Source organism: Lates calcarifer, linkage group LG21 (assembly GCF_001640805.2).
Source record: "Lates calcarifer isolate ASB-BC8 linkage group LG21, TLL_Latcal_v3, whole genome shotgun sequence".
Lineage (NCBI taxonomy): Eukaryota > Metazoa > Chordata > Actinopteri > Centropomidae > Lates > Lates calcarifer.
Window position 1 is genome coordinate 4,472,833 of NC_066853.1, and position 27,020 is coordinate 4,499,852.

At 38.6% G+C, this 27,020-nt stretch overlaps 1 protein-coding gene across 1 annotated transcript; it reads left to right on the forward strand.

The window, feature by feature from the left end:
• The first annotated feature begins 865 nt into the window (after nucleotides 1–865).
• Nucleotides 866–23,799, forward strand: st3gal4 (ST3 beta-galactoside alpha-2,3-sialyltransferase 4). The gene is made up of 12 exons (XM_018698922.2): nucleotides 866–1,258; nucleotides 7,291–7,358; nucleotides 9,961–10,032; nucleotides 11,601–11,682; nucleotides 12,014–12,103; nucleotides 13,480–13,577; nucleotides 14,048–14,111; nucleotides 15,169–15,264; nucleotides 17,238–17,427; nucleotides 17,898–18,035; nucleotides 22,568–22,720; nucleotides 22,804–23,799. Exons 3-12 carry the CDS (start codon nucleotides 10,011–10,013, stop codon nucleotides 22,891–22,893), a joined length of 1,023 nt encoding a protein of 340 aa, XP_018554438.1. The 5' UTR covers nucleotides 866–1,258; nucleotides 7,291–7,358; nucleotides 9,961–10,010; the 3' UTR covers nucleotides 22,894–23,799.
• The last annotated feature ends 3,221 nt before the right edge of the window (nucleotides 23,800–27,020 follow it).

Below are 27,020 nucleotides of genomic sequence, written 5' to 3' on the forward strand. Positions count from 1 at the left end.
ACTGCTGGGGCATAATGAGAATAATGAATTTAAACAATGAATTAAGCTTCTTGTTCAAAATAAATCAATAAACCAACACAAGCAAGAAGTATCTATATATGGGTGTGAATGAGATGACCTATGACTGATTATTTCTTTCATTCACGACATGATCAAATCCTGCAGTCAATCCTGTCCCCACTGACAGAAACTAATTATGTACATTTACTTAAGTACTGCACTTAAGTACAGTTTTGAGGTACTTGTACTTTATTCCAACAATTTGATTTTTGCTGCTCTATACTTTTACTTTACAACAGTTCAGAGACAACTTTGTTCTTAGATTCCAATCACGATTACAAAATATAACCAACAAATAAATTATGGTTTATTATTATAGATTAAGCTACACATTAGTATGTAAAGCTATTACCAGCTGCAACTTAGCTGGTAATGACAAGTTACATTTACATATTAATGCATCAATAATTATAATGCAGTAAACTGGTCATTCTGCATAATGAGTTTTACTTTATGTACATTTTGATGCAAATACTATTGTCTCAGTATTTTAACATGTTGATATTGCTATTTTGCTTCTGCTATCACAGAAAGAGATCTAATTACTTCCTCTACCGCTGGGTTTCACAATGTATGTTCAATTCAGAGCTTTAAAAGAAATCACAGCCAACAGCAAAACTTTCCAGATGTTGTTTCCCCTGGGATAAAAGTCCAGTTTGAAGCGGATTGAAGACGCATGGGGGGAACAATTACAATAAGCTGGAAATCACATGGGACATTCTTATAACCTGCCTTCCCTCCACCACACTACCACCGGCACCATGTAGTTTCAGCATGTACGTTTTTAAAGCAACGGTATTTGGATCAGTTCAGTCCAGCCAGAGGCCAGTGCGCGTACTCACATGCGCATGCGTGCCAGGACTGAGGAGGAAAGGGAACGCGCTGTAACAGAGAGAAAGCGAAGCAGTAAACCGCTATTCACTATCCGCCCGAGGACTTGATGCTAGTCACGCTAACTAAAAACTATCCTGTGGTTTGGGCGTACGCTTCTTTATCTCTGAGTGTTTCTGACGGGTGACTTTTGCTCGAACACATTGCTGCTTTTTCCTGTGTGCGCGCGCTGCTGGCAGAAATATTTTGGTCGTTTTCCCACGCAGTTAATGTCACCAAACGCAACGTGAACTTGGTTGCAACATCACTGTACAGTACAACAGGCTCGCTCCGCGGATTAAACCTCATCTGTCGGGCAGCACTGCTGGTAAGTAAGACTGTTAAAACCCCTTTGGCAGTTAACACAGAGCAGCCTGTGTGTGTGTCAGGAGTTCTGTACATGCATGTAAGGGAGGCATAAAACAGCACTGATCTGCTGTAACTGTCCTCATTGCATCACAAGATGTCTAATTTAATTTTCCTGGTAGGACTCTTGATTTGTTCTTTGGATTTTCGTTTTTCGTTTTGGCTTGGTTGGAAGGATAGAAAGACTGTAGACGGGGATGGAAAAGACTAATGTTTGTGAAGGATAATGACATATATTCTTGACTTTATTCAACCACAGACAGTTATTATGTTCCCTGTGATCAGCAGCATTGAATCTTACTTGAAGTGGAATTTAAGTTACAGTCTGGCAGTAAACCATGACCTCTTTCTCAGCAACTCTAATAATCACGCAATGATACACTGAGAGATATTTTTGGCCAGTGCTGATAGCTCAGAGCCTAGGAAGCGGGCACTGTTGCATTGTTAGTGAAATGTTGTCACCAGGAGATGCAACTTCTTGTTTAAATTTGTGTGTACCTAAATTTTTCTTTCATTTTGCTGCGGCTGTGTTTTTATATTTACAAAAACACTGCTTCACATATTTATGAAGATAGTTTAACATATACCTTAAAAGTGCACATGAAGTTTGCTAATTTAAAATACAGTGTTATTATTATTTTATTGTTGTCTTTACCTGTAGCCACTGATGTTGCATTTACTGAGGCTTTTTAATATTTTTTCCACATGGCAACTCGAAGCTAAACTGACGAAACTGAGATCATGTTTTGCCCTCTGCAGTATTGATTCTGCTGTGAGGCACTCGTCCTTGAATCCATCAGTTGGCTGGGATCTAGCTGAAAAACATGATAGCTGTTTTGAACATGCCCCCTGAATATTAATATTAGGCAAATTCAGTCAAGCATTTATACTTGCCTCTGCAGATATTATGGCAAAAATAAACTCAATTCAGTTTACCAGCTAACAACAGATATAATGAAAAAGGGTGTTTCATTTTCCAGTTATATTTTTCAACCTTATATTAGACAGGCAACAATCTCCTTAGGTAACAAAGACAAAAAGAGTCCATTTAAGAGTCCTTAACCCAAGGAAGACCTGAGACTGCTCTAAAAGAAAGGATACATTTGAAGTCATGTCGTCTTCCACGATGAGGTCCTGGTTCCTGTCTGGCCTTGTGCCACTGATCTTGACAGTGGACACACAAAACACACTGTACCAAAGTTACAAAGGGGGTGAAAGCAAATCATAGTTGAACTTGTGTGTTGGAGATGTGTCTGTACACGTGGCCTTTGGGAAGCCATATTGACGACTGCCATCACAGCATAGGGTACAAACATTCTATTGAACTCATACTGGCCTGAATGGCTACAGAACATTTGGAGGTTTGGATTTTAGTTTGGTTGACATAACTCTGGGGTGTAAATGTGTGTCAGGGTGATTATCTGAGACTTGATGTCTTCATGAAAATTTTGATACAATAGATGGATACTGAATTTATGTCCTTTAGATCTTTAGATTTCAGGCTGTTATATTCAGTCACTGTGGCAGCAACATTATAAAAGAGGATTTTTTGTCCACAGATGTTGCATTTAATGGAGCTTAGAGATATTTAGCACATGGCAAATTGTAGCAAATCAGCTAAAACACCACGATATGCCCTCTGCAGTAATGACTCACCCCTGCTTGAATCAATCAATGTGGCTTGAAAAATATGATGAACACACACATCTGCCCTCAAAACACTCAAATATAATCATGCTCTGGTGTACTAGTGTCTGCAGTGAAAGCCCACACGCCTCCATGAGTCCTTGAGCAGGGTTTTCATGGATTTATCAAATTAAAAAAGATATTATAGTTGTGGAGCTTAGCCTCATGAGAGGGCAGAGTCTGTAAAACTGAAGCAACAAGGGCCACTAACAAGGCCCTTCAATCTGATGTATAGTACTCAAGGTCCTGTTTTGCACACAGGTCCTTTTGTGAAAATTAATTAATAACTTCATTGCCGATAAAGAATGCCTATTCTCATCTCCATTTATATCTTATTATAAAAATCTCCTTATGTGGGGTTCCTGGGTAAGATTAATAATCAAACAAGACTCAAAAGTGGTTTTTGGCATAATGAATAAAAGAAGCTTCAGCTTCAAATATATTCCATGAAGTGCAGACCTGATTTTTATATGATTTTATTCAGTGTCACCTCTGATATTGTCATACTTCCCCATATACTGCACGCCATCTCAAAGTCATCACTAAAATAATGATACTTGCTGTTAGAACTTGTATCTCTTTCCAGAGGAATTTCTGTCACTGTTCTTTAGTGAGTCTCTTACTTAGTAACCATGTTAACAATAAAAATTATATTCCTGTCATCATAATTTTATAGTAGAACTCAGTCTACACCCATCAGTGTTTATCCAGCTGCACTTAGTCACTGTGTTGAAATGCTTTCTTCCTTGTTCTTCACATGCACACATTGCATGTATTTACCTGCAGACATGATACAATGTGTGATTGACTGTAAATAGGAAGGACCATGAAGCACAAAGAAATATAATCTCAGTTCAATATGTTAGTGTGGGAACTGTGATGACCAACTGGAAATGGTCAGCTGCTGCCAAAATACAACTGTGGCAACTTTCTCTTCCACACAACTAATTAAGACCACATTGATTTCTGTAGAAATGAATAGGGTGAATGTACTGAGTCACCAAGGAGTATGCATGCACAGTTAGATTTATACAGTTATTATACAGTTATAGACTATACTCTGTTGCAAAACAAATTGCTGTACATTTTATTTTAAACATTATTTATTTATTTTTTATTAAGTCTTCTCATTTCACCAACATTGATTCCACCTTATTTTCAAATATCCCAAAACAAGACCCACAATTTGTTTACTTTTAAAATCAAGAAGTGTCCCTTGTCGCTATCACTGAGCGAACGTGACTACAAGACAAAAACAGGAATCATACTTCATTATCAGAGATAGAAATTTCTGACAGTATGTGTCAACATATAGTCTTGCATAGATTTCCTGAGATAAAATACTAACAGCTGTGAATTATTAACTGTGTTCCTCTGTTTTCTGAGGCAATCATCTTTATCTTTATCTTGAGAAAAAGTACAATCCTGATTCTAGAACTCCAAAATTTATAATATGGTATAACCATCATTTGGTTGACTTTTTGTATGTTACAGTTGTTTTAGTGAAACAAATTAAAAACAAATGTCAAAACTTGTCTGAAATTCACTGAAACTAAAATTCACTGAAAACAGACCTCTAAACACATTTCCATTCATGAATGGAAGAAAAAATGAATGAAAAATATCAAATTTGCATAATGGAAACTAGATATTGGGAAAGAGGATGGGTGGAAAAGAACAAGAATCTACATAAATTATGAGGCAATCATAAGTTAGTTACAACAGAGGTGATGCAACAAACTACTTTTGTCCAATATACTCCCACATTTTTGTCAGATGAACTCAAGTAGCTTTTCATAGACACCACCCGTCACCACCACACGTCTAAATCAACCAGTCAAAAACACTACTGTTAGCTATCCAATTGAACCATTTATCCTTGCGGACTGTTTCAACATCTCTCCATTACATTAATTATTACTTATTATTACTTATTATTATTATTACTTTTAGCTAACTACTTTAAAATTACTCATTGCATTTAACTATTTCAACTGTTTACCTTTTACATTTCTCTAATGTACTGACCTGTTTACTGAACTGAACTGTGTACTTAAACCATTTACCTACTGTTACCAACTGCCAACTACATAAGCAATTTGCTTACTATTTGAATTGATATTCCTTATTGCTTTTGGTCATGAACTTTCAACCATCATCTGTTAATCATTATCCATTAGCACACTTTTAACCCTGCTAACTCATTCACTAACATATCCAAATCCTATGTGGATATGTATTTATTAATCAAGTTGAGGTTTTTTGTTTTGTCTTTTTTGTTTTGTTAATTAGTCTTTCCATGTACCTACTGGCAACTACAGGAGTAGAGATGTTAAAGCTTCCAGTGTGGAAAAATAATAATGTACTGTAATAATAATGTGTATAAAGTACTCAGAAATCTAAGAATGTGGAAGTTGACAAAGGGGATCAGGATAGTGGAAAAAAGCCACATCCCACAACCAAAATTGCCCTCACCATGACTGCCACAAAAAACCCTGCAGGGAATCACCATGTCTCATCTAATGTAGTTTACATACTCATGACTCCTTGAAGGTGCCTTTTCAATATGCAGATACTTTTGAGAACCAGAAACGGTTGATAATAGCCTGCAATTTCTTTGAAAGCTTTTCTTCAAAAAAAAAAAAAAAAGAGTTTCAAATGTTACAAATGGGCACCAGATTTAGCTCTTCTGACTGGATTAAATTCTAGGATTATGTGTTTTAGAGGTGATTTTCTATTGTGAGCATAACGCACATGTGATTTTCTTTAGAGTCTGTGTCTATGGTTGAGAGAAATCAGCTGGTAGGTGAAAGAGATTAAGAGGTCATTTATGTCTATGCTGACCACGTTGCAAGGACTTTTACTTTACCCATTCAGACTCAAACCAATAAATCTCACAATAAATCTGTTTGGCTTTGTATTCTGTGTTCGGAGATTATTAATGGTGCAAGGACATGTTGTCATGGTGTGTGTGTGTGTGTGTGTGTGTGTTTGTGTGTTATGACATGTTCTCACAATAAATTAAAATGAATACATACTTCATAAACTCATTTGGTGTAAAATATTGATTAGTCATTGTTTGTTCAATTATTGTATTATAACACAATAATACCTTAAATACAGAGCTCATATCAATGCTTCCCAGGTATGTTTACATAAATATGATTGTGTAGTAATTAGCTTAATTAATGAAAACATCAGCATAAGTTTCTGTAGTACTTACAGTATTAGTCCTCTCATCCCTCACCTAAGAATTTTGGAGGAAGGAGCTTAAACTAGTTAGTCACTGACAACATTTTCCCATGGAGTGCCTTTGCCGGAATTGCTTCCACTGTGTTTCGTGGTAGCTGCCTGACTCATCTTTAATCACTACAGTGTGTGACTAAGCTCTTTAAGTGGTCTGTCTGCATTTCTTTCGTGAGCCATGCTCAGACTTGCAGTGGTTCTTTAAAAACATCTGTGGTGGTGAAGGGCACTTCTGACAGGACTAAATCTCATTCTGCTGTCGCGCTGTTGGTCTGTCACATCTTGAGGACCTCTGCCCGTCAGTTAGTTGCCCAGTGTGCCTTATGTGATTGCACAGCGCAGTGCTCGACCCTCCCTCCGCTCTCCCAGGCAAACTCCCCACCCCACCCCAACACACTGTATCAGACACATGCATCCATTGTGCTGCTCTGCTCTTGTGTTGCCTGGGGTGTCTGTGAGGAGGTGCTCTGCTTTCACTATCTTCTGTGCTTCATGCTCCTGGGAGCTACAGTATGTCCAGCTGTTGTAGCTCCCTCGACTCATGCCCCAAAGGGGAAAATGTGCTGATGGGAATACAAAGCTTCATGTTGGGCTGGGCGTAATGATTATTTTTCATAATTTATTAAATAGTCTATAAAATGCAAAAAAAAAAAAAAAAAAAAAAAAAAGTGAGAAATTACAAAATCCAAGGTGGGGTGGTATCTTAAAATTATTTGCTTCATAATTCTTATGCCAGTGAGGACTGGAAGAAGATATGTTCATATCAAAGACTATATCTAAGGATGGCATTTCTAATTTTTTTATGTCTGTCATTTAATCATGCATCTGCATCTGCTGCATCCATCATTACAAACTGTATTTTCCTATGCAATAATTTCTGCCATTCACGAGTCCTGTTCAGGGATTACTTTCTGGTCAGGTGGCAGTTTTTGGCAGTTTGTTTTAGTTCCCTTATTACGTATAGAGACAACTAGAGAACAAAGAATAACAAGTCAATTGTCCAGACCAGATATCATTCACTTGTGTTCATATGTACAGTTATTTTTTGTTTTTTCACCACAGGGAGAAGCCCAGAGCCATTACATCAGAACCACTGAGTACACAATCTTTTGAAATGAAAGAGGAAAAAGGTAAGTTGTGAAAATATTTAGTTTACTTGAACTGGCGACTTTACAGCTCACTGGGAATCTCTGTTACATTCTGTGGAATCTTAGACATCAGTTTGCAATATTTAAGCATGTGTAAATCATTAGTAAATCAAAGTTTTTCATTGGAGTTATGGGTTGTTTAGTCTGTAAAATGTCATAAAACGGTAAAAAAAAAAAAGCCCATTTAAGTGATGCATTTGGATTGTTTGCTTTGACTAGAGAATACATTTTCTGAAGAAACTGCAAACAATTGTGGGTACCTGCTGCCTCTGCAGCCTCTGCAGCCTCTGCTGCTGCTAAGTGCAAACCTTTCCTTAGCAGGAACTGAACTCAAAACTTTCTGATCATGAGACTGCAGTGTTAACCACCAAGCTAGTCCGATTCACAACTTTATATTGAGTGCTTACATTGTGTTAAAATTGAAGGAGAATCTGTAGGGTGAAGGTGAGGAAGCGGTCAGCCTGCAGTTTCTATTGCAGTCAATGAGAGCTTGACAGTGCTCTATGAATTAACCCTGAGATCTCAGAAACTGTAACTCCTGATATTTAGATGTACATTTTGAGAGAAAGAAGGCTTATGGTAATTCTATTAGGGAACCATATGTGCCTGTAGAGTTAAGCAGTTTAGAAAGTTTCACCACATCTCTGCAGGACAGGTGACACACTGAAACACACTCAAAAGGGCTGTAACATCAGTCACTTTTGACTTATGTTTTCGGGCCTGTCCTATTCTCATGATCGTGTTAAAATTTTCAAATTTGATCCAAATCTTACTTGGACTCAAGGATAAACTGATTAGATTTTGGTGGTCAAAGGTCAAAGGTCAAGGTCACTGTGACTGTACAAAACAATGTTTTTGGCTGACTTGCAACTAGTTCTTCTTCAATTGTCCAACAAATGTTATCAAACATTTACGTCTGGATTTGTTGGGACCATATCACAGACAATGGTAGACAGAAAATTTAATCACAATTTACGTTCTTGGAACGACAGAGAGTACAAAGCACAAATCTGACATGGAAAGGGTCTACAGAACCAAGAATCTCTTTTCTGACATATCACTTTCACCATCTTACTCAATGCTCCTCTTAGGTGGTGCAATATTACTAATTGGTCAATAAGTACACACAGCATTGTCTGGTCTAATTCTGAAATACTACTGAGTTGTCTCTGTAGCAGTTACTTGGAAAACACCTTTATAATTTTATAAGCTGCTTGTCCTTATCAGGAAAGCTCCCACCTGCATGCTGGTACAATAGCAGCCTTGTCTCTACTATCTTCCTAGCCAACCTTGAAAGATAAAAAAACATTTTTTTCTGCCTCAGGGCTTTCAGCAGAGTCACATCTGTCATCCCTGATTTTATGCTCTTAGAAATTAATACAGAAATTGCAGTGATATGCCACAAACACCAAAAGTGAGAGCACAAATCCCCTAATAAGCAATACTCATGCTTTTTTAAATTAATTGATTAAACAATTGATCAGTTATTAAAATTGTTTAGAATAAATTTTCTGTCAGTTGATGAATGGGGTGAAGAACAAGTAGAACAAGACACAATACACCAATATAATATAAAATATAATTCAGCAGTACAGTGAATTCAGGCACAGTTGGATACTTCTGTGAATTATGAATCACAAAAGCCAACAGCACAATGAAGGGAAAGATGTCATTGTCCTCAACAATAACAAAAACAACGGCCAGCTTCATACCCGGCTCAGGATGATGGATAAGACAGGAGTATTACATTACATCTTATGCTGTGAAATGACTATTTTGTTGAGTATTCACATACAGTGGAGTAAAATCAGCAGGACGTCCCAGCCGTGGTGTTAATCGATCCTGCGGTTTCCACTCCTTCCCTGTCTCCAAGTTTGGGCATGCATGATTTAGGAGTAGATTTACAACAGTATTACATTACTGTTATTGCAATGTAGCAACAGCATGAGCATGCATGCACATCTTAAAATAGATATTCAGCTGTGCACCCCTTCAGTTTACTATTGATTTTCAGTGATGGTTCCGAAACAATGTCAGGCATGTTCACTACAACCATTTGCTTGTGTGGATGGCTCTGGCCTGTGAATCATGAATCAGGAAGATTGTATACAGGATGTGCATTGTGCATTAAATAGCAGATGTGCTTAAATGCCTGTTAATCTGATCTAAAATGTAATCTGAACTCTCCAAAGCCACAGTGGAACCAAGCACACATTGCTGAAGCTGGATGTGATGCTGTTTGATTGCATATAGCCTTCAATTGAGGGACAGTCAAACATGATCCTCTTAAACTGATCAGCCTTCATCTGCCACCCTTCACTCTCCCCCTCTCTCTTCCTCTCATTCTTTTGATTTTTATTTACATTGGTGTCTTGTTCTTCTTTCATGTTCACCATGCTAATGTATTTTTGGGTCTTTGCATTTGTTTGTCTCTCTGCCACTCCCATTTACTCATCCAAACCCATTCACTCTGTATATCATTCAGAGTAGTTCCCCTTCATGTAATTTTCTCAGAAATGGGAGGGTGTTTTTCAGTGTAGAGGAGGCGCTACTAATTTGGGCCTCCTCCTTTACCCATCACCAGGATAACCTCATGCACTGTGTAGACATGAGAAGACCAAGGAGCATGTGAAGATGTCCCAGAAGGCAACTAAAAGTAAGCTCTTTTGCTGACATCTGTGTGTGATTTTTTATTTATTTATTTTGTCAGATGATGTTGAGGATTTGTTCTGAGTTGTTGTGGGCATACAGCTGATTACTTGAATGTAGTCTTTTCTCTCTCTTTGATACTCTGTGAAACATGAATCTGACTGTTTTATTTCACATGCAATAAAAGGATTACAGACCAAAATGAACGTTATCACAAATGAATGATAATATCAATAACAGCATAACCACTGTTATTTTTTTTTACCAGGTTACCTCTGCTCAGTTACTTAGATTTTTTGCCTTGTTATGAGTATTGACCTGACATTACATGTCATCGTGTTTCAACAGAATATTAAGTAACTAATTTAGTAATTAAGATGTTTCTGATATTACGGAGGGAAAACACAAAACTGCATTTTTTTAGTTAGACTAGAGCAGATTTCTTTGTACTTGGCTATTCCTTAAAGGAATAGTTCAACATTTTTCAATCTTGTCATTGCTGTGAAGTTGCCACACAACCAGCAGAGACTTGCAGAAATTCACTGCTTCTAGCCAAGAACTAGACTTGCATATAACCTCTGGGAACACTGCAACTTGATGTTTTTACACTTTGGTCTCAGTAAGGATTAAACAAACTAGATATGAGGTGTTCGTTTTGTTTATTTTGAACTGAGCCAGGCCAGCTGTTTCTCCCCGTGTCCAGTCTTTGTGCTAAGTTAAGCTAACTGGCTACTAGCTGTAGTTTTACATAGGATGGACAAGCACACAGTGGTATCAATCTTTATATAGGACTCTTGAAAAGAAATCACCCATATATAGGAATTCATTGAGGTACCTAGGCTTTCCATACAGTTCTATTAAAATTCAAAAATATGTCTCTGGTGTTCAGCCAGGACAGAAAAGTCATCACTGCATGAGTGTACATGAATGGAAAAAAACAGAGAAGATGAGTCTTTTGAGGTCAATTTAATGACGATACAGTTACGTTTCCAGTCTTTGGACAACTCAATAGGGTTTTTTCAAAACTCACTCACTCACTTACTCAGTGTCATATGTATTTCTTAAAATTTGACTGGTATTTGAAGAACACTTCCAGGTTTTATTGAACAGGTTATACGTTTAAATTACACTCCCCTGTATTAAACTGTATAGTGGGCTGTTTCCTGTGTATTTGTGCTGTTCTCACTAAATAGTAAATGGCACTTTTTGGAAAGCTGTTAGTATGAATTTCAGTTTCATCTTTCAGTACCCATTTCGGGACTGATACTACACCTGTGTTGAGTTGGATGCCAGTTCTCGAGCAACACCCCTTTCTCATAAGCTTTGATTTATATCACTGATTAAAAGTACATGTCATTCACATAAAGATGTGGGGTATTTTATATGACATTCATGAAACCTTGGAACCCACGACCCTTAAGGTTAAGCGGTATAGATAATGAATGGATGGATGGAAACCTTGGAATCTCATTTTAAGTTGCTGAGACATTGAAAACAGTATGTGTTGTGTGTAAAATTTAATTAGCCTTTTTAAAAACTTTTTTTCTTGTATGTTTTTGTCTTTGTTGACTCCAGCATGGTGCCTTAGGCTTCTCCCAGTTCTCTTCTTCTTCATCTCCTTTGTCACATACTACTGTTCCAATGCCATACTTCAGAGGTAATTACACACACTTACTAACACAACCATTTCTTTCTCTCTTCTTTCTGTCTCTGGTATTGAGGTCACATAATTACAGAAATGCCCATTTCTGGTAAAAAAAAAAAAAAAAGTAAGCTCATGAGGTCTGTGCAGTGCTGAGTCACTAAAAGTTAAGAAGACTTCCCACATTTTGATCATCCAGCGGTCTGCTGCTGCCGGTCAATTTAGGCCTTCACACATGCCCATTCTTGCACTTTTTGAGTGTTCTGGACCCAGTTCCTGGCACACTGTATTTTTATAGATTCAGCAGTAGTTTTCATGCCAGTTGTGGTGATTGTCTGTCTTTCAGCTATGGAGGCACCACCAAGCCTCTGAACAGTAGCAAGACGCTGTGTGGTGGCTGGCTAACTCAGAAGAAGTGGGAGAGCCTTAACTTTAAGTGAGTAATGGCATGTCTCTCTCTCTCTCTCTCTCTCTGTGTGTGTGTGTGTGTGTGTGTGTGTGTGTGTTTTCACACAAACTGGACAGAGTGGATGGCTTATTAAGGGAGGAAGGCATGCCAACATTTTTATTTGAACATAAGGTCTTTACCAGCCATGAAGGAAAAGCAAATTTTAGTGAGAAAGAACAGGACTTTATTATGAAAATTATTTTTCCATCTAAATAACTACATTAAGTTTCAGTAATTCAAGTGGAATGTCAATGGTTGAGGACGACAGTTAATATAAAAACCAATGCTGACCGAGAGTAAGAATGAGTTCTAAATAAAGTTGCATGCAGACAATAGCTTTTTTGTCTTCCTCAGGTTCTGCCTTGTTAAGTAATCATTGCTCCACAGCCCTGAACCCCCTTTCATTTATTTTCTCTTGCTCTATTATCAGTTAATTCAGCTGTATATTTACTTCTCTTTCTGTGGGCTCTGTCTTTCTGTTCTGTTACCAGATAGTGATATGGTCTCCATTTGTGGTTTGTCCCAACCTCCTCCGAGGTCACAGTTTGTTCCTTCAGCCCAGCACACCTTCCACTGCCTGCCCTTTAACATTTTAAACAGTCAAGGTTTATAATCCCCACCCTTACCCCTGTAAAAGAACACGATTTGGATCAGGCTTCTGGTCACTTGTTCTTGGATTTCCGCATCAGTCGTTAAAGTCACAGGGAGGCCTTCCAGGCAATCACAGTGACATTTCTCTAATTAAACCCCTCCCCAGAGATTTATCCGGATCTCCTACGGAGAGCTAGCTAGCACACAAGGGTAATGAATGTCTGAGAGACTCACTGTCAAAGACAGTGGGTCATAAACAGCTGGAGTCTGAGGCCAGCGAACACAGAAAAGCAATTGTTTCAAATATTACAACCTGTCACATTTGTCTCACTCCACAGGCTCTGTGAATGTTATTGTTTTCTTTTCCCTCTCCTCAGCAGAGAAATGCCAACAGAGGATTTTAATGAGGGAAATTTCTATTGAATGACATCATGTAAATGGCTGGTTTGCTTATAATGAGTCTGGTTTACCTGCTTAATAAATACCAGAACTTTTGGGAAAGTTAAGGCGTCAATCAAGCATATCAAGCAGTTTTCCATATGCCAGTATGAACACTGCACTGTTTGGCAGCACAGTTGGTATTGTCCATTGTGTGGTTTGACAGTTATTATAGCCAAAAAAAAAAAAAGTAGTGTTCCTCATCCTCGCTGCCTTATGCCTCATTCATACCCTGCCCGCCTCTCTCAGCCACAAACCCTTCTGTAATATAATATTTATACAGTGAAAGCCTTTTGTATTATGTTATAATACTTGCTCTGACATTTCTCATGCAGCATTAGCAGACAGACAGAGCTCTTTCTGAAACTGGAGGATTTCTTCTGGCGTGAGCATCTGTCAAAGCTGGCATTGCCTTATGGTGTTAAGGGCAGTGGTATGTTGACTTTACATTATCCTCTGCTCTGTCTGCTCAGTTTACTCAGCACATGGCCCACTTTTTATGAAGGTGTATGTTTTTTTTTTAACACTGTACTCACATATTTCCACCCCTGAATAGGTGTCATGCAGCCATATGAATGATGACACCAGCTTTAACTTCACTTTAAAGCTTAATACCCACTGCTAAACTAAATTTACATTTAATATTTTGTGATTGAATTTATGGCCATACCTGACAGATCAGTGATGTTACACTAGGATAGTACTTTGATAAGATCAAAAACCTTCACTGTGGGTTTTGACTATGGCTATGTATTTGTAATCAGGACTGTAGATGATGTTCATGACACGTGGGAATTTCAGTCCTCAACATAGTTGAAACACTACATGGCAGTCATTTATGGGAATTGCACTTCAAAGTTTTCAAAACAACCACGCCTGTTCCATTTCTCACTTTCCTTCCAGAGCTGCTGCTACTGAAAGTTCTTGCTGTGACTGCAAATTATCAGGTGCCAGCCAACATTGAAAAGTAAGTGTGTGTACACATCTGCCAGTAGTAAAAATTTTTGTTTTATTGCTGTAACCAAAGTTTACACCAGAAGTGTAAGTCCATTGTGGAGTACACTGTTGATTAGTTCATTGCTTTAATAATAATATAATAATAAGTTGTCTTTCCACAGAAGGTGACATTTTGTTTCTAATTGTGCAAAAAATATTAAAACAGTCATGTCAGGAATTGAAATTTGAAATTTAAGGGCCAAAAGTTTTCTCAGATTTCAGTTAATTTATCAGGTCTTTATGTTTAAGTTTAGAGTTGCATATTATTTTACATGATCACAACTCATGATCACAAATTGTACCTCTGCTAAAGTACTCTAAGTTAAAGTAACTCAGATCTATATGCTGTATCCACTTGTAATTATTTGTTTACAAAGGCACTCAGATATTTATTTGTTTTGTCAAGTTTTATACCTCATGATGGCTTTTGTTGTCCTGCCAGTCACAATAAGCTTTGGAACAACACTCTTCAATAAGACCTTGGGGACTTTGGACCCGGGTGTCTAAAATAAGTGCAGGAAGTGCTGTACAAACCTCTAATCATCCCAGTTTGCATCATTTTTTAGAGGAGACTGTTCTCCTCTGTGACAGGAAAAGGAAAAGACATATAACGCCCTCCATTGTGATTTCTGTGAAATTTTAACCATAAAGCAGTGCATCTGGGAAGTATATGTGAATAAGCTCACAATATTTCTAAATAACTTTTAATTTGATGAATTAATAAAAAAAATCCATCAGACATCTTTTCCTCAATTTTAAATTCTGAAAATGTTCAAAATTTAAACTTGAACCAAACAAACTTCTGATTACATTGAGTTACTGATAAAAATATTTTTTTATTTGCTGTAACTTATTATGATATTTTTCAATGAAAATTGTTTTTCCTGCTTTCTTCTATTAAAGAAAATTAGTTAGACTAGCTTCATTTCTTGACTTTAAGTCTCTTAGGCTTAACATGGGTAGTGTGATGATCAAAAAAGTGCCCTGTTTCAAGTGTTTGTGTGTGTGTGTGTGGTGTTTCTCCACAGGCTTGAATGCAGAACCTGTGTAGTCATAGGCAATGGATTTGCCATTAAAAACAGCTCCTTGGGAAGCATCATCAACAAATATGATGTGGTCATTCGGTAAGCAAGGATAACATCATATGAAAATTTATTATTAGTGCAATAATATTTCCTCATTGTTCTGTAAGTTACTATTCAATGCACTGCACATAGGGAACAGGAATAAAATAGGGTAAGCATGAAAAAAAAAACAGATTTAAATCCAAGCTTTATATTACAAACTGTGACAGTCAAAATAATCATAACACACAACAGTAAAACATTTTTAAACCACAAATCTCTCTGTAACTACATGGTTGAGGATAGTCAGGACCGAGAAATTAGGAACAGATGGAACCATGCTAGATGACCCTAAAAATAGAAAGTGTTGATTTTCCCTAACAACTTAAAGCAGGATATAAATTCACTTGGCTGTAGAATAATGATGGACACTATCCAACTGTGTGACCGTCTGGCCCTGACATAGAGCCGTCCTGTCAGCAATTAGCAAACTTTTGGGTCAAATCAAGTTCTTTAAAAGGAGGAAAGAAAGTGTTTAGTTTACTCAAGGACAAAGGAACTGTCAGGCATCTGACTTTACAGCCTTGGAATGAACACATGCATTCTGAGTTTTTATAAGCCTCTTTCAAACAGCCAGAATTTGGCCTGGCCACAATGCATTTTTCTCCCCCTCATCAACCCTCCATCCTCCTCCTCCCTCACATCGCTCCCTCTCTTCTCAAAAGCTAATCGTTCCCTGGCCATGTAGTGTAAGGTTATTGACATTCAGAATTCAATACATGCCTGAGAGTTTGACGTCATTGGGCAGGTTCTGTCATAGAAACACCACTACACTCTGTTAAAGCCTGTTGAGACTAAAGTTTCCAAAGTGAGGACCAATCGTTTAACCAAACCAGATCTCAGTCTGTGCTACGGTCTTAATTATTTGGTCAAGGAATGAGTTATGTTGTGGTTATGTCAAGAATTGGTTAAAAGTAATAAAGCAAGGATGTTTCCAGAATGAAACACATATCTAATTTTAAGCCCTGAACACTCAGACAAAACACGAGTTAATTCTCATGTTTATAGACATCTAACTTTAAGCCGTGTTTTTATTCGACAGTGGGGAGTGACAGGACTACTGTAGTACTGTTGAAAGACCTGAGTACAAAAACATCTTGTTGATTTAATGATCCACACCTTCCAGCGGCAGGCCTACTGGACGCCATAATCCACATGCAAATATTTGAAAATACAATGTCTGATTGGCAGATATATTAAGCTTTTGTTAATCAGAATCACATGGCCGGGGCAGTCGAGTCATAGTGAAAAGAGGGCTTTTAGATTTAAATTGTAAAGGAGAAATTAGAATCATGTATTCGCAAACTCTTTTAAAGTCATTTTCTGACTTTTTATGTAACTCTGCTGTCTAAAAGTTCCTACACCTTTTCATGTGTGTGTCTATAGCCACAGAACCTCGACTTGCCCATGACCCACATCTTTTATGTACTGGTGACTTGTAACTGACGTTGAACTGCAGGCTTGAGGGAGATTCTGTTCTGTAAAGGCCACTATAAACAAAACTATTAAACATCGATGATATCAGATGTTTTTTTTTTTAACTTACTGTCCACACTAGTGAGACACATATTGTTCTGATTAAGGCTCTTTTCCAAGGCTGGATTTTTACATGAATGAGCTAAAACAGAACCTGAAAGTTCTTGTTCTGTGTATGGCATCAGACATAGGGATAAGTATTTGAAATTATTTGCAAAATAGTTCATTTGTAAAGGTTTAGGAGGCTTTCAATGGAGTCGTGTTTCCCAAATTTCTACAATAAAGATAGTAAGTGCAAAGGTTAGTATGGCCTTTTCTTTAGATAAGAAATAGAAATGAAGTTTTTCCTTTTAATGCTGAACAGTGTTTCAAAGATTATGATGCCATTATATGATTAAACCAAACATTTCTGCAGGAGTGATTGAAAAAAAAGAAAAGTAAATCCTTAATAAAACTAAATTCTTGCCCCTGAATATGGTGTCATGTCCCTGCCTCAGGTTGAATGATGCCCCAGTGAGAGGCTATGAGGAGGACGTGGGCAACAAGACCACCATGAGGTTCTTCTACCCTGAATCGGCCTCCTACAACCCCGGACTGCACAATGAGCCCAGCACGCTCATGGTCCTGGTGCCTTTCAAACAGCAAGATCTGCGGTGGCTGAAAGAAATCCTCTATAATGAGAAGAGGGTACAGGATATGTGTGAGAATGCGTTCTCTCTCACACAAACACACACACACACTCACACTCACACATACTTTCTGTCTCTCCCTTACATAAACATACTCCTTTTAGCTTCTTTTCCAGCCCTTGCCAGCCATCCATATCAGGAACAAATGCTTAAAAGGTTCGACTTCAGTGATGCCAGTGCCCTTTAGATTTAAATGCAGTTTCCATTGCAGACATCCTTTACTCTGTTGCTCCAGGCATCTCCGGGCCCCTGCTGCTAATAGTTGCAGGGTCATTACCCGTTAATTTGCACATCAATTTAGTTGCCTCAAGACATGAGGGAGTCATAGGTTCACTTGCATGTCTGTTTGTGTAAATGAAGTCAGTGTGTCAGCAATATTTCACTAATGTTGTTTGTGTTCTTTTGTTCCTTCCATTTACACAGCATCCTGTCTCTTATCTTTCTCTGTTGTTTACATGTACATTTCAGGTCAGGAAAGGTTTTTGGAAGCCTCCTCCCCAAATCTGGTTGGGTGACATCAGTAAAATCAGAGTGCTGGACCCCCACTTTCTGCACCAGACTGCAGATAGACTGCTCCAGATCCCCCTGCACCCCAAGGGTAAACAGGTGAGAGACTGCTTTCATATCACTGTTTTGAGAATCATGGAGTCAGTCTAAAACTGATGATCTATGACTGCGGTGATTATGCTTCTTCTCTGTTGCAGCTCTTTAACACTGGCCATTTCTTGCATCCACAAGTGCAATTTTCCCCACTAGAACCTTCTCTCTTGTTTGTTCCCTTTCTCACGTACCTCCCTTTTTTCTCCTTTTGCCCTTCACTGCTTCCCACATGAATGTTAACAAGGCTGGATGGAGCATCCACTGATTAGCCACAGCTCCTCAAGTGATATGTCTTGAGCGCTGTGATAAACAGTTTACTGGAAGAGGCTTTTCTCTTGAAATGTAGCCTGGTCAATAGCGATTTTGTGGATCCAATTACTGCAAAACATGATGAAGATTAGCTTCTGCTTGGCATTCTGGCGTCTCATTACAAGATAAGCTCCGCATGTCTTCTAAGCAGCACAGTGAATCCCTGGGAAATAATTGGCTTTTGAAGGAAAGCCAAAATATTGTATAAATTTCAACCAGACGCTCTGTTTTTAGAAAAAGGACAGTTCCCAGTGTTCCTTCTGTGCAAAGCTCATTATCGCTGTTTTCTCGGGATAATGTCCAGATTTTGTCACAGTTTTTTCATGATCTCAAGGTGTTGTTGATCTTCTTTGAGCATGTTTTCAGTTAAATGAAAATGAAAGTAAATAGGATAGAGAAAAGCAAAGACAAAATAACTTAATCAAAACTCGATGATGAAGACGAACCATACGTGGAAACATTCGTGAACTAACTCACAAAACGGAACTGAAGAACAGTGATTGTGCAATGAGAAAACATGACGCATGACATTTTTTTGCAGTGTACCATTGATATGTTTTTGTTTCACAAATTGGACCTCAACTCCCTCTTTGGCTGAGGTGTTTGGATTTTAAAACACCCTGGGATTTGACTTGGACCATTACTCATGTAGAATGATGTTTTTATTGGCTCATTGCATCCCATCTGCCAAGTAGGACTTGTTGTGAGTTGGTGGGGATCGTCTCTGACGTGGGCCGGAGCCAAGTTTTGTTTTGGTTCTGCTTGTTCCCTCTCCTGAGCCCTTTTTGTTAAAGAGTGACGGGGGTGTTACCCTTTTGGACTGCAGTACAAACACAACTGACTGGTGCATGAGAAGAGTGAGCAGTGGGAAGGCCGTGATCCTACAGGCAACCAGCGGGCTCACCCAACAGGGGCTCTGCACCATCTGCACAGACTGTATGGAAAAGCCCAGGGGGAGAGGAAGGTGGGCAGGAGGAGGAGAAAGATGGAGGGATGAAGTGTTGGGAAGGCAGTTAAATTTTACTTGCTTTAACAGTACAAAGACATCTGAAACTGCATTAGCTTGTAGCAGATCTCCACTGTGCATAGAGTACCACACCCTCCCCTGTTGGCACAGAACACAGCAAGCTCATGTGTGCATTCAAACAGTTCATATGTTCACACTTCTCCCCCCAAACACAGGCTTGTGTTGAGCTCTTGTAGGTCTGGCTTGCAGTGGTGACAGTATACAGCCGGCCCTTGCCCCCCTCTCACCAAGGCTCCACGGGCCTGCGTCCAAACTATGCACCGGGCTGCTGCAGAGCTCTGGTTTTTGCCTGTGCGCTGGCGACCACATGAGGCTAACACACACAGAATGTCAGCTGTGTCCCATTGCGGGGTGTTCGTCAGTTGCTGAATTTAAGAAAAAAAGCAGTCATGCTCAATGCAATAGCGAATCAAATTGATCCGTTTGGATGTTTTATAGAGGAGAGTAAAGGTTTACAGTACAGGAAAGAGGCTGTGTATCTAATCAAGGCTATAATGGCCAGATAACCTTCTGTGTCACTGTGGTAGTGCTCACATTTATTTAGATAGACCTCTGTTTGGGTATAATTTAACCCTGAGTATGATGCATCTCTGCAACATGCACAAACATAAACACACACTACTAAGTACACGTGAACTCATTCTCTTTTCTACACAATTCTTATCACGGAAGTAGAGTAGCCTATTTATTAATGTGAGAGCTGTTGCTGAAGAGCTGTTCACACCTCTTTGGCCAAACTTTTATGCACTGTGCTTTAATGAAGGTCCACTGGGGCTAAACGCTTGGCCTAGTAATTGCAATTTATCCAGCTATACACTGTTCAAATGTTGGAAATAGATGTCTAAATAGCTCCAAAATCTTGGACATCATCCAAAAAGGACCTGTAGAAAGCCTACCCAATGTGCATAAATTAATTTTCAAAAGAGAGAGACCTGACCTAAGCAAAGATACTAAAATCTGATCCAAAAACAGTTGACCCAAACAGAGAGAGAACAGCAGGAACCGTCACGTCAATTATTTAATCAATCAATTAACAAACAGCTGCAGTGATCAAGATCAGCAATACACCATCAATGATGATGATGATGATTCAAAGGCAAATTTATATGAACAACTCTCCTATTAGAAATGGAAATATTTTCACCTTCTCCACCAACAAACATTCTGATATATGACATGAGATCAGTATGATGATCGCTGTCTTTTTCAAGTCCATCGGACACTTCAGATATGCGTTTACTTTCTGAAAAAGTGTAAAGCTAGACTGTGATGAAAAAAAAAACAGATGGGCAAAATATGTATGTTAAATAAGTTGAATGTATAAAACAAAATAAAAACAATGAGAACTGCAAAAATTCACACAGCTAAAGAGAAAAGGTATTGATTTGCTTTGGTGAGCCTGCCAGTATCATTAGCCACTTTTTTTAACAGCAGTATTATTCAAAGGGCAGATTCTAAAAATCAATAAGATAAAAATAAATAATTTATTTACATAATTTTAGTTCTGGTAAAAATCAATAGCTCAGGCAGTCACTATGTCCTGGCTAGAGGAAATATGAGAAGTAATCTCTTGTAAGCATTGGTACACATACCAGTGTTAAAGTGGACAATAGAAATTTCCATGCAGAGGAAACTTGATAATAACATTGAAAGCTGCAGAGGAGAGAGATATGAAAAGGCTGCTGGGAAAGTGTACAGCATTTTGGAAAAGAATGGCAAGAGAACGTTTCTTGTATCTTCAGGTCATGTGGAAGTGATTCTCCTTCTTGCCTCTGTGAACATGGATAATCATTGACAGAGTCATATGGGAAGTGGCAAACAACACTGGGAAATCTCTGTACACAGTAAGAGCCCGCCAGGGACAGCACAACAAACATGTCGCAACTCATTAAATCTCACATTAGTTTTATTTCTTGTTTTTCCTAAAACAAGCAAAAAGATGCCAGTGGGGTCAGATAATGTCCCTTGATTTTTCCAGAAAGGCAGATCACAAGTGACAAGCAAGAAAACTGCAGAAAGATTTATTTTAGCACTTTCAGGGCAAAGATACATTCTATGTAGGGCTACATCGCCATTTTCTCTTCAAAAGAAAATAAGCCATTTCACATAGAGGCAGACATGAAACGTGGGAAACAGGTGGAGGGGAAAGAGGTGCAACCAAGGTTCCCTGCTGAAATCCAACCCTGGGGAGTTACTTGGTATGTTTATGAGAACACCAGTCCACCAGGATGTTCTGTGATCGAGAAACTACAATCTCTGATAGACCTTAAGTTAGCCAGAAGGTGAAATGTCATGATGAGTGGAGTTTATAATAAACTCAAGCTCTGGTCTTTCAGTTATCTTCTTTATAGATCTTGTCCTGACCAAGCTCTCTGAAAGACAGTACATATCAAGTTATGCATTATGAAACTTGCAAATGTGCAGTAAATCTACTGTCAAGCAACCAAAACTTAAGGAAGCTGCTAGAGGGTACACAGGATCTGCACTAGATGTTGTTGTTCCTCTTTTTTGCCTAAAGCTTGCATGAATTATGATGTTTTTTGTATTATGTACCATTCATTTGAAAAATGCATATGATTAGTGCGTTCACCCTGTGTGGGAACAAGAAGTAGATGAAAAACTTTACAAAGCAGTGCTGAGATTAGACATTTCTGGCCATGGAAAGGATTGTGTTGATGAACTGCATGGAAACAGTTCTCCTGCCCTCTATCACCATCTAGTGGTAAAATTGCAGGTTGTAATTCAGTCGTGGTGCTGATGCCTGTTTAAAAAGACTGTAAAATACACAGCTCCAGCTACACAACAGTTGCACAAGTTTGTGTTTTTATATAAATTCTCATTTCATAACTGTCATGAACCTCTTCATTTTTTTTTTTTTTTTTTTTACATTTTAGCACTCAATCTATTTACACCTAAGTCTTAAACTGTACTTTTCTGAAGGTAGTTTAATATGTATAAACCTGATGAGTTTAATTTTACATGTGATCCTGATGGAATGCATTTTATTTGTAGAAATATGACAAAATGCCAGTGAAATTTGGTGCAGTCCGTGTGTCACAGTCAAACCATTCTTTGGGAGTGTTGGCTATCTGCCAGTCTGTCTTTTTTGATGCTACCACTAGGATGTCACACACATTGAAAAGGTTTTTCATGAGACACAGAATGAGTGCAGTGGGCTGTCATTAAATTTTGTTTGTTCCAGACGCCAGTGCATCCTACCACGGGCATCCTTGCTGTGTTTGTCGCTCTCAACTACTGTGATGTGGTCCACATTGCTGGATTTGGATATCCTAACTCAAAGAGCCAAAGGCAGCCTATCCATTACTATGGATATGACACTATGAGGTCTATGAAGGTGGGTTGTGGTCATTTGCCATCTCTGGTTATACACATGCAGTTCTTTAAATACTCCTCTCTCTCTCTTGCTCTCTGTTGCAGAATTCTTACCATGACCTCAATCATGAAGCGGAAGCCTTAAAAAGACTGGAGGATTCAGGAGCTATTTTGTACCTGCACCCACATTTATGATACACACTTTTCCAGTTTGATTTAACCCAAAAAAAAAAAAAAGATTTAACACCAAATTGTATCTGAATTTGGTTTGGATCTTATCTTAATGTGCCTTCTGCAGTGGAATAAATGACATTTTGCTGGTGCATTAAGTTGTCATTTGGTGACACGAGTGTCACCAATTTAGCTCTTAAGAACATTTACCTCTCTGGCACCTTATATTCTGTAGAACTGAAAGATGGAAAAAGTGATTTAGCTGCTTTATAAATGGATTTCCTTTAATCAAGTGGAATGGTTTTGGTGCCATAGCTCAGCATTCTGCATACATTTTGAGGGGTTTTAACATTTATGGGTAAACTTTTCTTTGAGTCATGACTTTAAAAGTTAATTCATGGGACACTTGCTATTCATGGGCTGAGACAGTTGTCTGTTTGTTATAACCCAGTTCCAGCAAATTGTTTGCTGATTTCAGATCTATAGCTCAAAATCTCATACACACCAGTATGCTGTAAAACTAATCATTGAAGATGATTTCCTATACACTTATCATGGTTAGAGAATCATTTTTAATTTCATCGAATGAAATGTATTCTTTCTTCTGAGCTCAAAGTCTGTTTTACATTTTAAAAAAAAGGTGTGTTGAAATCTATGGGGATTTTTTTGTGAGACTCACTTTCAATGTACATTGTAGTATATGTGAAATGAAAATGAACTGATCAAACCTGATTCACACAGTTAAGTGTACTACATTGACATGACTTTTAGATTTTTTCAGACTGGAAATACAATTTGTATTTTTACAAATTCTTAGATTAGATTAGAATTGTTTTTTAATTTATTTAATTTTTTCCAGAAACAAACAACTGGAGAATTTTTTATTGTAAAGAATTAAATAAATTTTTAATAAAAAGGAAATCAAAATGATGTCAACTTCTGTATGTTCACATCTGCTTTTTGGGAATCACTACATTTTAATGAGTTGACCTGAGTGAACCTGCACTGAGCTGTTGTTTGTTTGGCGTACAAGAATAAAGCATTATTGTTCACCACTAGATGGCAGAGCGCCTCTATTGCATGCACATTGTATAGTAGGTACTCTACTGCACTGCACATGGTGCAGTCATGCAGCAGCCCATCTTTAAGTGCCTGGGGTGATGGTAACAGCAAAACTAGCACTAGCACAGGGGGCGCCCTCATGGCGGAATGGTTGGGGCGCGTACCATGTGGGCCCTAGTGGTCTGAGCAGGCGGACCCCGGTTTGACTCCTGATCCAGCCAGACCTTTACTGCATGTCGTTCCCCAGCTCTCTCCCTGTTTGCTGCTCTCTCTCACTGTCCTATAAATAAAAGGCAAAAAAAACAAAAAAAAACACTAGCACTAGCACATGTTAGGGAACATGTGTACAGTATGAACATCTGGAAGACTGGGAAATCTCACAATGCTAATAACTGAGAATGACTAACATACATTTGCCACAAGCGACAGATGTTAATGATGGCTTCTAGTTTCTGTATGCACGGCCCTCTATTAGTGTTGACATGAATGGAGTTGTGCCCTTGGCGTTAATAATCTGGACTTACTCACATGGTGGTACAACATCAGCTATGACAGGGTCCAGTTCATCAGCTAAGATTGGAGTGACAGTAGACATTTTTGTGCCTTCAATCATATTTATAACAGTAATACTACTAGAACAGCAATAATAACTACTACTACCTCTAATTGCAATAATTACTTACTTACTTATTCATATCACATTCCTGATATTCTGATGTGAACATATTCAGGTAAAATCTAGTGATGCACACTGGAGTACAGTTTGGTATCTTTTGAATAGTAATGTAGACCTTCTCCTCAAGGTCAGACTATAAAAAAGGTTCTTTTGTACTGTAAGTAAGATATAAAGTGCCAGTGTCTGCTATTGTGGAAACAGAACTCCCGAAGGGTTATTTTTAATGCCATGCACTAATTCTGCTATGGTACATTTGCTCAGCTGTATGTTCTGTTTTGCCTAACTTTGTGTGTTTTGCCTGCATATCACAGATACAGAGGGCAATCCTGTTTGCAGCAGAGTACACACCACAATCATATGCCTACCCTCTTATTCAGTTCACTAGAATTGTCAATTGTTGGTGCTAACTGATTTTCTTGCCTCTGACAGCAAACAAAATGTCCTTTTCAGCCCATTTAAAGCTCATCGTTTCAGTTCTGAGAGCCATCCATTATGGCTAGAGGGGATGTTGTCTGTAAATCCATCCTTTTTCATCCCTTCCTTATGTGTACAAACAAAAAATAAAATAAAATAAAAGCACACAAGCACAAGCTTCACATTCATATGATTATATACTCACTGTACAGTATGTGCACGTTTTTACTCAGATGTACTATCACCTTATCTCTACTATTTCTACAAAATTTGTAAATTGGCATTTTATGTGTATTAGCTGGACTGTTGATGTGCATTTGTTTCCCCAACAACACAGGGAAGTGTTGAAGAGGGAGCCCCATCATGTCATGCTTGACGGACTGTGTTCACTTCCCTTACACAACAGGAAGTTACATAATTGTACGGGATTTGAGTGAATCTGCGGGCTGTTTATATGACAACTGAAAAGCGGGTCAGACTTTTCAGGAGGATCTATCGTACAGTAAGCACACCTTTGAACCCCGCCCTCTCTCCCCAAGTCTAGAACGTGCTGCAGAACATGTGCGCTGCAGAATGTTGTGCACCACGCAGTGCTGTTAACCAAAGCATGTTACGGTACAGTGAGTGCTCGTATTTTTAGCATGGGAAGCTCCTGTGTGAATTAAACTTCTAACCCTGGCAACTGATCACACTGCTGTACCAACTGAGCCCTACAGGCCCATATATGCATGTTATGGTGACCAAATGGGCCCGTAGCTGCTCTAAACAATAAGATTCATTTGAAATGCATAGCTTTGAACTTCCAGGCAGACCCCCACTAAACTATGACCCTGAATGCATTGGTTTAGATTTACATGCAGCAATTTCATAGAAAAATACATGGTCCATAATGATTGCTGTGCCACTGTGTAAGTGCAGTCTCATGCAGGCAGAAGCTCTGACAGTGTGATTGCTATTACAGTACAGTATATTTCATTACACCATCTGCTCTCAGCACAGTGCTCCTAGGCTGCTGCTACAACATCTTACTTTAAGGCAGTTGTTTTCTACTTGGAAGTCATGATCCTCTGATGGATCGTGAAATGATTTTGCACATGCTGCACACTAATGTGGGAATAGTATATCTAATACAAGTACTTCTTTCATTTCATAACCGCTTTAAAAAGAAAATGTAATAATAAAAGAAATAACAACAACAACAACAACAATAATAAAAAGGTATCATATTTATCCTGGTGAGTGTTGCACCAAAGGGATCAGGGGCTGGAACACTTTATTTTAAAAAGGTGCCACAAGCCAAAAAAAAGCAACAGAGCCATTGTTGGTGTTGGCTCACTCTCTTGAGTCATTGACCTAATGATGTCAGGTACACAGCGATCTAGGGATCTAGGGAAGACACCTGAGGCCTCCTCCATTCTCAACATTGTTAAAGCAAACAAAGGCACACAATGTGGCTCTATGGTGTGTCTGTGTAAGGAGCCCAGCGGACAGTTTGTGTGGGAAGAGGTACAGTATGTAGTTGGCTACCTAGAGAGAGGGCATCTGGCTTGGCTCACTGATAACTCCCCCACAGCCCGGAGAGCTGCCGTGAGTCAGGTGCTCATGCAAACACAACACTACCATGGGAACTGGGAGAACGAGTGGGAAATAAGGAGAGTGAGGGAGAAAAAAAAAAGAACGATAAGCGGCTTTTCTCCAGTGTGAGTTTTGCTAGTTCTGCTTTTCCTTCATAAAGCCCCTTTTCCTGACTCTCATGTGGGCACTGCCTCTGAGTGATGTTGAGTTTTCAGTATGATTTCCATCCATTACTTCCTACATAGAGGCTTTGGGCTGGAAAAAAAGTGCATGATGCACAGTTTTCTTGAAAAGGACAACAGTCAAAAATAGTAACAGACTGAAAAAAAACCCCAATAAAAAATAGAAACAGATTAATTCACAAAACACTTTATGCTAAGTGGTTCCATGTATCTGTTGCACAGCCCAAAAGGTCAGCCAACTC

Coding starts and splice junctions, on each gene's coding strand:
- st3gal4 (XM_018698922.2), top strand. CDS start 10,011: ATGTCCCAGAAGGCAACTAAAA. Junction 10,033..11,600: donor GTCCCAGAAGGCAACTAAAA/GTAAGCTCTTTT, acceptor TGTTGACTCCAG/CATGGTGCCTTAGGCTTCTC. Junction 12,104..13,479: donor TGGGAGAGCCTTAACTTTAA/GTGAGTAATGGC, acceptor TTTCTCATGCAG/CATTAGCAGACAGACAGAGC.